The sequence below is a fragment of the Lissotriton vulgaris genome, chromosome 2_1, assembly GCF_964263255.1.
Source record: "Lissotriton vulgaris chromosome 2_1, aLisVul1.2, whole genome shotgun sequence".
In the NCBI taxonomy this organism is placed as follows: domain Eukaryota; kingdom Metazoa; phylum Chordata; class Amphibia; order Caudata; family Salamandridae; genus Lissotriton; species Lissotriton vulgaris.
The window spans coordinates 16379700-16392841 of NC_141687.1; the positions used below are offsets into that span (position 1 = coordinate 16379700).

Consider the following 13142-nt stretch of genomic DNA (forward strand, 5'->3'; position numbering starts at 1 on the left):
AACCCCTGTCAATCACCCCCTCCCACACACAAGGCATCTCAGCAAGCAACAGAAGAACATACTGCAACCCCTGTCAATCATTCCACCCCCTTCAAAGCATCTCAGCAAGGAACAGAAGAAGCAACTGCAACCCCCTCCCAGTGACAAGGCATCTCAGCAAACAAGAGAAGGAGAGCAAACTAAACCCCCTGTCAATCACCCCCTCCCACACTCAAGGCATCTCAGCAAGCAACAGAAGAAGAAACTGCAACACCTGTCAATCACCCCACCCTCTTTCAAGGCATCTCAGCAAGCAACAGAAGAAGAAACTGCAACCCCCTCCCAGTGTCAAGGCATCTCAGCAAACAAGAGAAGAAGAAACTGCAACCCCTGTCAATCACCCCCTCCCACACTCAAGGCATCTCAGCCAACAAGATAAGAAGAAACTGCAATACCCGTCAATCACCCCACCCTCCTTCAAGGCATTTCAGTAAGCAACAGAAGAACATACTGCAAACCCTGCCAATCACCCCACCAGAGGCATCGCAGCAAGCAACAGCAGGAGAGCAAACTACAACCTCTGTCAATCACCCCCTCCCACACTCGAGGCATCTCAGCAAACAAGAGAAGAAGAAACTGCAACACCTGTCAATCACCCCTCCCACCTTCAAGGCATCTCAGCAAGCAACAGAAGAAGAAACTGCAACACCTGTCAATCACCCCCTCCCACACACAAGGCATCTCAGCAAACAAGAGAAGAAGAAACTGCAACACCTGTCAATCACCCACCCTCCTTCAAGGCATTTCAGTATGCAACAGAAGAACATACTGCAACCCCTGCCAATCACCCCACCAGAGGCATCTCAGCAAGCAACAGCAGGAGAGCAAACTACAACCTCTGTCAATAACCCCCTCCCACACTCGAGGCATCTCAGCAAACAAGAGAAGAAGAAACTGCAACACCTGTCAATCACCCACCCTCCTTCAAGGCATTTCAGTATGCAACAGAAGAACATACTGCAACCCCTGCCAATCACCCCACCAGAGGCATCGCAGCAAGCAACAGCAGGAGAGCAAACTACAACCTCTGTCAATCACCCCCTCCCACACTCGAGGCATCTCAGCAAACAAGAGAAGAAGAAACTGCAACACCTGTCAATCACCCCTCCCACCTTCAAGGCATCTCAGCAAGCAACAGAAGAAGAAACTGCAACACCTGTCAATCACCCCCTCCCACACACAAGGCATCTCAGCAAACAAGAGAAGAAGAAACTGCAACACCTGTCAATCACCCACCCTCCTTCAAGGCATTTCAGTATGCAACAGAAGAACATACTGCAACCCCTGCCAATCACCAAACCCCCGAGGCATCTCAGCAAGCAACAGCAGGAAAGCAAACTACAACCCCTGTCAATCACCCCCTCCCACACTCAAGGCACCTCAGCAAGCATAAGAAAAACAAACTACACCCCCTGCCAATCCTCCCACCAACACTCAATGCATCTCAGCAAACAGAAGAACAAACTGCAATCCCTGTCAATCATCCCCCACAAACCCTCAATGCATCTCAGCAAGCAACAGAAGAACAAACTGCAACCACTGTCAATCACCCCCTCCCACACTCAACGCATCTCAACAAGCCACTAAAGGAGAGCAAACTACAACCCCGGTCTAGCAGCTCCCAGCCACCCTCAATGCATCTCAGCAAGCAACAGCAGGAGAGCAAACTACAACCCCTATCAATCACCCACCCCCTTCAAGGCATCCTAGCAAGCAACAGAAGAACACACTGCAACCCCTGTCAATCAGCCCCACCCACAATGCATCCCAGAGGAGAGCAAACTACAACCCTTGTCAATCAGCCCCACCCTCAGTGCATCTCAGCAGGCAACAGAAGAAAATACTACAACCCCTGTCAATCAGCCCCACCCTCAATGCATCTCAGCAGGCAACAGAAGAACATACTGCAACCCCTGTCAATCAGCCCACCCCCCTTAAAGGCGTCTCAGCAAACAGCAATTCAAGAAACAAACTACAACCCCTGCCCTTAGAACTGCCCGAGGGTTCACCTGCCCCCAGCACTGCCCCAGGGCTCACCTGCCCCCAGCACTGCCCCAGGGCTCACCTGCCCCCCAGTACTGCCGTAGTCCTCTCCTGCCCCAAACACTGCCCCAGTGCTCTCCTGTCCAAACACTGCCCCAGGGCTCTCCTGTCCAAACACTGCCCCAGTGCTCTCCTGTCCAAACACTGCCCCAGTGCTCTCCTGTCCAAACACTGCCCCAGTGCTCTCCTGTCCAAACACTGCCCCAGTGCTCTCCTGTCCAAACACTGCCCCAGTGCTCTCCTGTCCAAACACTGCCCCAGTGCTCTCCTGTCCAAACACTCCCCAGTGCTCTCCTGTCCAAACACTCCCCAGTGCTCTCCTGTCCAAACTCTGCCCCAGGGCTCTCCTGTCCAAACACTGCCCCAGGGCTCTCCTGTCCAAACACTGCCCCAGTGCTCTCCTGTCCAAACACTGCCCCAGTGCTCTCCTGTCCAAACACTGCCCCAGTGCTCTCCTGTCCAAACACTGCCCCAGTGCTCTCCTGTCCAAACACTGCCCCAGTGCTCTCCTGTCCAAACACTGCCCCAGTGCTCTCCTGTCCAAACACTGCCCCAGTGCTCTCCTGTCCAAACACTGCCCCAGTGGTCACCTTCCAAAGTTCTCACCGGCCCCAAACACTGCCCCAGGGCTCAACTGCCCCAAACACTGCCCCAGGTCTCACCTGCCCCAGGTCTCACATGCCCCAGGTCTCGCATGCCCCAGGTCTCGCCTGCCCCAGGTCTCGCCTGCCCCAGGTCTCGCCTGCCCCAGGTCTCGCCTGCCCCAGGTCTAACCTGCCCCAGGTCTAACCTGCCTCAGTACTCACCTGCTTTGGTGGTGATCTGGGCGCCCCCTGCTGTCATGAACTGGATGTTGCCCAGCTGCAGGATGCCCGAGAGAAGTTTGAAGATATCTCGAATCTCCTCCTCACTGAAGCCCATCACCTTCAGCGCCGTCTGCACAGAAAGAGGTAAAGGGTTAAACACAAGAGCTGGAACCGACTGCACCAGGACAAGTGAGAGAGGCGGAGTCCGCTGTGAGTCTGGGTTCAAGAAACAGATCCTGCTGGGATCAGATCACAGCACCCCGTGAGCTGGGACCTGGTATCTGAGTGCACAAGAGCTCCTGGCATCATGTGCCCACACCCAGTGAGCCTGGACCTGGTGCCCCAGTGCTCAAGAGCTCCTGGCATCAGATGCATCCACCCTGTGAGCTTGGACCTGGTGCCCCAGGGAACAAGAGCTCCTGGCATCAGATGCACCCACCCTGTGAGCTGGGACCTGGTGCCCCAGTGCACAAGAGATCCTGGCATCATGTGACATCCCCCCGTGAGCTTAGACCTGGTGCCCCAGTGCACAGGAGCTCCTGGTATAGTGAGCGTGAGCTGTGACTAGATGAAGGGCTACAGAAGAGCTCCTGGAACCAGATCACTGTCCCCCAGGGCTTTAGCCAAGGAGGGTTAACCAGGTCTGGGGTGTATCCTATCTATGAGAACCAAGGAGGGGGAACCAGGTCTGGGGGTAAACCTCACTAGTGAGACCCCAAGGAGGGGGAACCAGGTCTGGGGGTAAACCTCACTAGTGAGACCCCAAGGAGGGGGAACCAGGTCTGGGGGTAAACCTCACTAGTGAGACCCCAAGGAGGGGGAACCAGGTCTGGGGGTGAACCTCACTAGTGAGACCCCAAGGAGGGGGAACCAGGTCTGGGGGTGAACCTCACTAGTGAGACCCCCAAGGAGGGGGAACCAAGTCTGGGGGTGAACCTCACTAGTGAGACCCCAAGGAGGGGGAACCAGGTCTGGGGGTGAACCTCACTAGTGACACCCAAGGAGGGGGAACCAGGTCTGGGGGTGAACCTCACTAGTGACACCCAAGGAGGGGGAACCAGGTCTGGGGGTGAACCTCACTAGTGACACCCAAGGAGGGGGAACCAGGTCTGGGGGTGAACCTCACTAGCGACACCCAAGGAGGGGGAACCAGGTCTGGGGGTGAACCTCACTAGCGACACCCAAGGAGGGGGAACCAGGTCTGGGGGTGAACCTCACTAGCGACACCCAAGGAGGGGGAACCAGGTCTGGGGGTGAACCTCACTAGCGACACCCAAGGAGGGGGAACCAGGTCTGGGGTTGAACCTCACTTGTGAGACCCAAGAAGGCTGAACCAGGTCTGGGGGTGAACCTCACTTGTGAGACCCAAGAAGGGTGAACCTCACTTGTGAGACCCAAGAAGGCTGAACCAGGTCTGGGGGTGAACCTCACTTGTGAGACCCAAGAAGGCTGAACCAGGTCTGGAGGTGAACCTCACTTGTGAGACCCAAGAAGGCTGAACCAGGTCTGGGGGTGTAAATCACCAGTGAGACCCAAGGAGGATGGACCAGGTCTGGGGGTGTACCTCACTAGTGAGAGCCCAAGGAGGGGGAACCAGGTCTGTGAGTGTACCTCACGAGTGAGACCCAAGGAGGGGGAACCAGGTCTGTGAGTGTAACTCACTAGTGAGACCCAAGGAGGGGGAACCAGGTCTGGGGGTGTACCTCACTAGTTAGACCCAAGGAGGGGGAACCAGGTCTGTGAGTGTACCTCACTAGTGAGCCCCAAGGAGGGGGAACCAGGTCTGTGAGTGTACCTCACTAGTGAGACCCAAGGAGGGGGAACCAGGTCTGGGGGTGTACCTCACTAGTGAGACCCAAGGAGGGGGAACCAGGTCTGGGGGTGAACCTCACTAGTGAGACCCAAGGAGGGGGAACCAGGTATGGGGTTGAACCTCACTAGTGACACCCAAGGAGGGGGAACCAGGTCTGGGGGTGAGCCTCATTAGTGACACCCAAGGAGGGGGAACCAGGTCTGTGAGTGTGCCTCACTAGTGAGACCCAAGGAGGGGGAACCAGGCCTGGGGTTGAACCTCACTAGTGAGACCCAAGGAGGGGGAACCAGGTCTGGGGTTGAACCTCACTAGTGAGACCCAAGGAGGGGGAACCAGGTCTGGGGTTGAACCTCACTAGTGAGACCCAAGGAGGGGGAACCAGGTCTGGGGTTGAACCTCACTAGTGAGACCCAAGGAGGGGGAACCAGGTCTGGGGGTGAACCTCACTAGTGAGACCCAAGGAGGGGGAACCAGGTCTGGGGGTGAACCTCACTAGTGAGACCCAAGGAGGGGGAACCAGGTCTGGGGGTGAACCTCACTAGTGAGACCCAAGGAGGGGGAACCAGGTCTGGGGGTGAACCTCACTAGTGAGACCCAAGGAGGGGGAACCAGGTCTGGGGGTGAACCTCACTAGTGAGACCCAAGGAGGGGGAACCAGGTCTGGGGGTGAACCTCACTAGTGAGACCCAAGGAGGGGGAACCAGGCCTGGGGGTGAACCTCACTAGTGAGACCCAAGGAGGGGGAACCAGGTCTGGGGGTGAACCTCACTTGTGAGACCCATGGAGGATGAACCAGGTCTGGGGGTGTAACTCACCAGTGAGACCCAAGGAGGATGAACCAGGTCTGGGGGTGTAACTCACCAGTGAGACCCAAGGAGGATGAACCAGGTCTGGGGGTGTAACTCACCAGTGAGACCCAAGGAGGATGAACCAGGTCTGGGGGTGCAACTCACCAGTGAGACCCAAGGAGGATGAACCAGGTCTGGGGGTGCACCTCACCAGTGAGACCCAAGGAGGATGAACCAGGTCTGGGGGTGTACCTCACCAGTGAGACCCAAGGAGGATGAACCAGGTCTGGGGGTGTACCTCACCAGTGAGACCCAAGGAGGATGAACCAGGTCTGGGGTGTATCCCCATCGGTGAGACCGATGAGGGAAAACCAGGTCTGGGGCCGTACCTCATGATGAGACCCCAGGAGGGTGAACCAGGTCTGGGGGTGTACCTCACAACCAAGACCCCAGGAGGGTGAACCAGGTCTGGGGGTGCACCTCACAACTGAGACCCCAGGAGGGTGAACCAAGTCTGGGGGTGCACCTCACAACTGAGACCCCCCACGAGGGTGAACCAGGTCTGGGGGTGTACCTCACGACTGAGACCCCACGAGGGTGAACCAGGTCTGTGAGTGTACCTCACTAATGAGACCCAAGGAGGGGGAACCAGGTCTGTGAGTCTACCTCACTAGTGAGACCCAAGGAGGGGGAACCAGGTCTGTGCGTGTACCTCACTAGTGAGACCATAAGGAGGGTGAACCAGGTCTGGGGGTGTACCTCACTAGTGAGACCCAAGGAGGGGGAACCAGGTCTGTGCGTGTACCTCACTAGTGAGACCATAAGGAGGGTGAACCAGGTCTGGGGGTGTACCTCATGAGTGAGACCCAAGGAGGGTGAACCAGGTCTGGGCTGTAACTCACTAGTGAGACCCGGGAGGGTGAAACAGGTCTGGGGTGTAACTCACTAGTGAGACCCGGGAGGGTGAAACAGGTCTGGGGTGTAACTCACTAGTGAGACCCAGGGAGGGTGAACCAGGTCTGGGTGTGTACTTCACTAGTGAGACCCAAGAAGGGTGAAACAGGTCTGGGGTGTACCCAAAGGAGGGTGAACCAGTCTGGGGGTGTACTTCACTAGTGTGACCCCAGGAGGGTGAAACAGGTCTGGGGGTGAACCTCACTAGGGGAAACCAATGCAGACCCCTGGTGCGAGGAGCCTGTTCACTGTGAGGGGCCCGCTGCATCTAATGCAGACCCCTGGTGGGAGGAGCCTGTTCACTATGAGGCGCCCGCATCTAATGCAGACCCCTGGTGGGAGGAGCCTGTTCACTGTGAGGGGCCCGCATCTAATGCAGAACCCTGGTGGGAGGAGCCTGTTCGCTATGAAGAGCCCAGCCCCCTTTCAGGGACAGGAATCCCTGTTGGGAGGAGTCTGGCTGCATTGCAGGGTCTGACTCCTCGGGGGGGCAGGGATGGGGCAGCAGCACCAGATCCGGACTCACCATAACCTTATTGTACATGTCCAGGTCGTCGAGGTTCTCGTCGGACACGCACCCAGACTGCGTGAGGTAGTGGTAGGCCTCGGGCTCCGACAGGGACAAGGCTTCTGCAGGGGGAAGAGACAGAGTTACACACTCGCCTTACAGGACACTGGTTGTTTTTTAAAATATTTGTACTGTTTTACGCATTACGACAAGTACATTAACACACAAATCACAACATCTCTGAACACCCCAGAGTCCGGGCTCTGCAAGCCCCCGAATCAAAGTTCACCAGGCTCACCCCCTCCCGTCTACGCTCCCCCCCCCCCCCCCCATGCATACCCCCCGCACTGTATCTGTATGTGTAGGGGCTGCTGAATTACGTGACCCCCGCCCTCCCAGCCTATGTCTGGGCTTGGTCACCCCTCTCCGCTCTCACTCCACATTGTGTCCCCTCCTCCCCACGTTTGATCAAACCTCCCCTGCCCGCCTCTTCCTGTGCAGACTTCGTTTTCCTGGAGTATAGAATATTCCACTCTGAGCACCCGGTCCTGCGCCTAGGGGGGTGCCAGACCCCATTTCTGGGTAGTGTCCCATTTTGCCACCAACCCGGATTTACCAATAGTTTCTGATAGCGGAAAGGATCTGTCGGGCCCTTATGCCCAGTAGGCCTGGGCGGTAAATTCTGTTCCGCTTGCGGAATTTGGGTAATTTCGCATTCCACGGAGAACGCAGAAGTGCCCAAGAATCCACGATCTGCGGCTTCGCAGAATTTTTTGCTTGTTCGCACTTTGAAAATGCGCGTTTGCGAGCTATTTCTCCCCGAGCACGCAAACAGGAAAAAAGCATCACGAACGGCGGAACAAGCAATACTGCATGTTCGTGGAACTTTTGCGTGCTCGCAGAGATTTTTTACTGTTTTGCGGAGCTTTGCGTAGTGCAACTACGCAAATTCTGCCTACCCCTAACCAGCATATACCCAGCAGTGCCAGTCCTGTCAGCAACCCTAAGGGGTCGTCCCGATGCCTCCTCCAGAGGACTCCCAGCCGCCTCTCAGAAGACGCGTACATGGGGACAGTTCCAGAGTGTGTATAAAAAAGTGGACCCCCACCAGGCTATCTGCCCCTCCCGTCCTGCCGGTCCTACATAGCAAGGTGCCGGTATAGTAGGCCCGGTGTGTGGACTTAAGTTGGATCAGGGGGACACTCACCTATTGCCCCTGCTGCTGGAAACTTTAGAGCTTCCCGCCAGCCAGGGGCTGAACACGGCCACCCTCGGTGCGGGGGACCCTCTAACGCTCATGGAACAAACTCAGCACCGCACTTTGGCTGGAGAGCTCCAGATTGAGTCCGGAGGGGGCCCCTCAACGTACCCTGCAGAGGAGCCCCCTCAAGTTTCGTTATGCCACTGCCGCCAGCCACCCTCATCCATCCCCCCTTGGTCATGCTCCCATGCAGCCTGCAATTTCACAGAGGGGGTGTGCGACTCATTACCGTTCCATATACAAGACCTGGCTTTTAGGCTGACTCAGAGCCCCCCTTCGCCCCCTCCCCCTCCACCACCAGCACTTTGAGACCCTCTTGGGTGAATAGCGCGCCTAAAAATTCCCTGATTGATTGATATATAATTGATGATCAATTTCCTTCCAAATCACCATCTAGGAGTCTACCTTCCAGCGGGGAGACTTCTGACGTCTCCTCTTCTAGAGACATGCGTTCCCTGAGGACATGTCTCGACTGACCATAGCACAGCCATCGCGTCTCTGACAGTCGATACTCCTTTCTCAGAGGGGCAAAGAGAACCACCCTCTGTGCATCCCACACATCTGCCAGCGTGGAAGGAACGATGTGGATCCATCCCTGAAACCATCGCAGGGCCATGACAGGTCGCAGACTGGACCCTTCCGCAATGGTGTCCTCGGGTTCAGCCTGCGCCCCCACCCAATCCTTCTGGTCACTCCTCCAGATATCCACCACTGTCTCCAACACGGGGCTTGCTTCAGACATCAGCCTGTCCCAGTACAGGGAGTGCAGGTACCTCCTCTCTCCCATTCCTATCCTATACTGTGGAAATGCTGGGCCAGCCCTATTTGCAAATGCCCAGTTGTTCACTACACTCACTTATGATGCTTTACAAGATTCCCGAACATTTTGTAAGGCTATGCCTCTGAAGTGTAGAGAGCCACTCGGGTTCTCTCCTACATTGTATCCCTTTGCCTGCACGCACGCACACCCCGGGGCGGGCTCGCGCAGGGGGTATAAATAAACATGCGGAAGACCGCTCGGGGTCTTTCCGGCTAACCCTATGACCAGTGTGTGTGTAGTTATTTCCTGTGTCACTCACCCACGTGCGAGACCTTGTTGCAGTGCCACATTGGCGACGAGGCCGGTCTGCCGCCACGCGTGCCCTGCAGTGTCCCGTGGCACCGTGTCGCCTGCCTCCAGCTGCGGTGTCCACCCGCGTTGCTGTGCCGAGCCCCTACTCCCGAGGCCCGCCCACGCGTCTCCTGCGAGGGAGCGCCTTCAGCTGGCGGGGCTTGAAAGGGTGTCGGCGTGCTGCCTGGAGATCCTGCGGGTGAGTCAACCATCTGCCCCGCTTGCGCGACACCCGTGTGTGTCTCTCCCCTGGCCTGCGCGGAGGCGTGCACCCTGGGACGGGTCCTCCCACCGCCACGAGGCAAGATCCCCGCACGCGGCAGCACCACGTGGCCCGGCGAGGCCTATCCCGGCCCCCGCCCCCCCCTTCTGCAGCGAGCGTGTGCACTGCTCGCAGAAGACTGCGATCGAGCCCAAGCCTCGCCTCTAACCACGCCAGCCCTGACCTCAACGACATCGCGCAGAGCTACTGCGTGCACCGTTCACCACTGCAGGCTCCCAGCGGAAACAAGCACTGGCAAAGGCAAATCGCCTCCTACCCTCACCTGACTTCCCAAGCACCCGGCCTGCAACACACTTAGTCGAGAGGGACACAGGCCACATAGCTCGCATAGTGATTCATACCGCAACAATCATTGGCAAAACCAAGTGACTGTACACGAGCCATAACGAACGCATCATACTACGGTGACAGAGCACAGTCACCACAATAACACCACGACACCGGAAAGTTCCAGGACCAAACACATAAGGCCACACCATATTCATAGTCGCGACGGGAGCGGCCCAGGACGGGATGGGTCAGAACCCACCTCCAGCAGTCCAGCCGCCGCCAGTGGTACCAGCACCACAACCACAGGCCCAAGCCCAGGCAGGAGCCCACATGCCAGCGGAGCCTGCCCACCTCCACTCCAGCGCGGCTGCCAATTTCACCCTTCAGCGAGACAGCGGATCCGGCGACAGCGGCGCTTAGGTGGAAAGCGTGGGTCGGGAGGCTCAACCTCTACTTTAAGGGCACCAGGGAAACGGATGGTACAGTGAAGAGGTCTCTCCTCATTATACGGGGGACCTGAAATCTACGATCTGTTTGACTCACTCCCCAACACAGGGCCTGAGCACGACTATGATGCTGCGGTCGCGGCTTTAAACGCGCACTTTGACCCCCAGCTCAATAATGACTTTGAAAAATTTAAATTTAAACGCGCCTGGCAGACTGACTCCGAGTCGGTTGATATGTACTATGCCCGGCTCCGCCGGCTCGCAAGCACGTGCCCGTTCACCAACCCACGGGAAGAAATAAGGGACCAGATCATAGTGGGGTGCAAGTCAAAGCTGCTGAGAAAGCTAATCCTCAGACAACCGGGCATATTGCTCGACGAGATACTAATCCTAGCCAAGTCGCATGAATTGTCTGACGTCAGGGCGGAGGAAATGGAAGCAGCGTTACGCACGCCGGTGATTGCCCCGCCTACTGTGAGAACAACGCCAATCAAGGAAGAAAGAATCAACGCGATACAGAGGAGATTCCCACCAGCGCGGCAACGAAACACCCCGCCGAGAGGGAACCAGTGCGGATATTGCGGAGAAGATCACCCGGCCACGGCCACATGTGGCGCGAAAGGAAAAACGTGCCTCAAGTGTGGGCGTATGAACCACTTTGCTGCCGTCTGTCGGAGAGGGAAATTCAGGTCAGCTGGTCCACGAGCCAGGGCAGTGACGCAGCGCATCCGACAGCTGTCCCTCGACCACGGACCACCTCCTCCGGACACTCAGGCCCAGGAAAGACGACCAAGGTATGAGGACGATGAGGATGACGAAGTATACGTCATCTCTTATGTAAGCAGAGTGTCCACAAGAAGGAGGCCGCCGCCCATGTGCTCTATAGCAGTAGATGGCACCAAAGTCAATGCCCTAATAGATACGGGGGCGTCCGTGAATGTCATGGACTCGGACCAATACGAGAAGATGTCTCCGAAGCCCATACTGACACCCTCCGTAGCGAGGATCTACACCTACGGGGGCACAGAACCGCTACCACTAAGAGGAGTAATTCAAACGACGGTAGTCAACGGCGAGTATTCCACTGAAACCAAATTTCACATCACTGAAGGAAAGAAAGGTACGCTTCTGAGCTGCCACACGGCAGAGGACCTCTGCCTTGTATTCTTTGCCAATCAAGTGCATCAGGCGCATGCGGATTTCATGCTGAAGGACTTTCCGGAGCTGTTCAAGGGCCTAGGAAAACTAAAGGGGCGAAAATTCAAGCTGCACATAGACACGTCAGTCAGGCCTGTAGCACTCCGACACCGGAGGGTGCCCTTCAATCTAAGGCCACAGGTCGAAGATGAGCTCCGGAAGCTCGAAGACCTAGGAGTAATCAAGAAAGTGTTGGGCCCGACACCCTGGGTTTCCCCGCTGGTAGTCGCACCAAAACCGAAGCAGCCAGGGGCAATCCGACTATGTGTGGACATGAGGCTACCCAATACGGCCGTCAAACGCGAAAGGCATATCACCCCCACCATGGATGATATAGTAGCAGACCTAAACGGGGCGAAATGGTTTTCAAAGTTAGACCTTAACTCAGGTTACCATCAGCTCGAGTTGGAACCAGCCAGCAGGTACATCACCACCTTTTCGACCCACGTGGGGTTGCGACGCTACACCCGGCTCAGCTTTGGTGTCTCCTCCGCAGCGGAGGTCTTCCAAAATGCCATTCGAGAAGTACTATCGGGACTAAGGGGGGTGATCAACCTCAGCGATGATATCTTGGTGTACTCCGCGACCCTAGAAGAACATCACATCAACCTGAGCGCAGCCCTTCAAAGACTTGCGGACAGTGGCCTGACCCTACACCGAGCAAAATGCTCCTTCTACCAGGAGTCAATAGACTTTTTTGGATACATCTTCACGAGGGAGGGCCTGAAAGTAGACCCCAAGAAAGCGGAGGCGATCAAGGCAGCAAAGCACTCCCAGAAACCCAACTGAAGTACGCAGCTTCTTGGGCATGGCCACTTATTGTGGTCGGTTCATACCCAACTTAGCCGCGATCGCAGAACCTCTCAGGGCCCTCACCAGAGCCGACCAGAAGTGAGACTGGACTGGAACCGCAAACAAAGCGTTTCAAGCAATCAAGGCCAGCCTTCTTGATGACACCACCATGGCCTACTTCCAGCCACGTCGCCGGACCGAGTTAATCGTCGACGCCAGTCCCGTGGGCCTGGGAGTGGTACTCCTGCAAGAATACGGACCCGAAGAGTGGAAGCCAGTTGCATATGCCAGCAAAGCACTGTCGGACACCGAAACCAGATATGCACAAATAGAAAGAGAAGCCCTGGCCATCAAGTGGGCATGCCAGCACTTTCACCTCTACCTCAGCGGGCAGGAATTCACGGTGGTAACTGACCACAAGCCACTGCTACCCCTCTTTGCGGGGTCATCCCGGCTAGCACCCCCATGCATTGAACGCTGGGCAGTCCAGCTGCAGGGATACCACTTCAAAATCGTGTTCCGCCCGGGGGCCCACAACCCGGCCGACTACCTGTCCCGGCACCCGGACGTCATCAACCAGTATCCGCCCAAAGAAGAAGACGGGGAAGTCGAAGAATTTGTCCACATGATCACGCAGGCTGCGTGTCCGGAGAATATGTCACTCAAAGAAATTGGAGAAGCAACCACCGTGGACGAGACACTGGTGAAAGTTCGCCGAGCTCTGGATGAAAACCAATGGGCCCGCTTCCTCGATGGTGCCTCGAGCCTCCGGCCGGAGGTGAGCCACGCACGACAGCAACTGTGGCAGATACGCAGCGAACTGAGCATGGG

General features: G+C 56.7%; 1 protein-coding gene across 1 annotated transcript in view; it reads right to left on the reverse strand.

Annotated features, from left to right (window-relative positions):
* Positions 1–13142, reverse strand: part of LOC147729472 (unconventional myosin-X-like) — a 763954-nt gene that overhangs the window by 372779 nt on the left and 378033 nt on the right. Inside the window, exons 9-10 of the mRNA XM_086954339.1 lie at positions 6970–7073; positions 2889–3018 (exon numbers count right to left, since the gene is read on the reverse strand). Of these exons, the coding sequence (XP_086810465.1) occupies positions 2889–3018; positions 6970–7073 (234 nt within the window). The remainder of the gene's footprint in view (positions 1–2888; positions 3019–6969; positions 7074–13142) is intronic.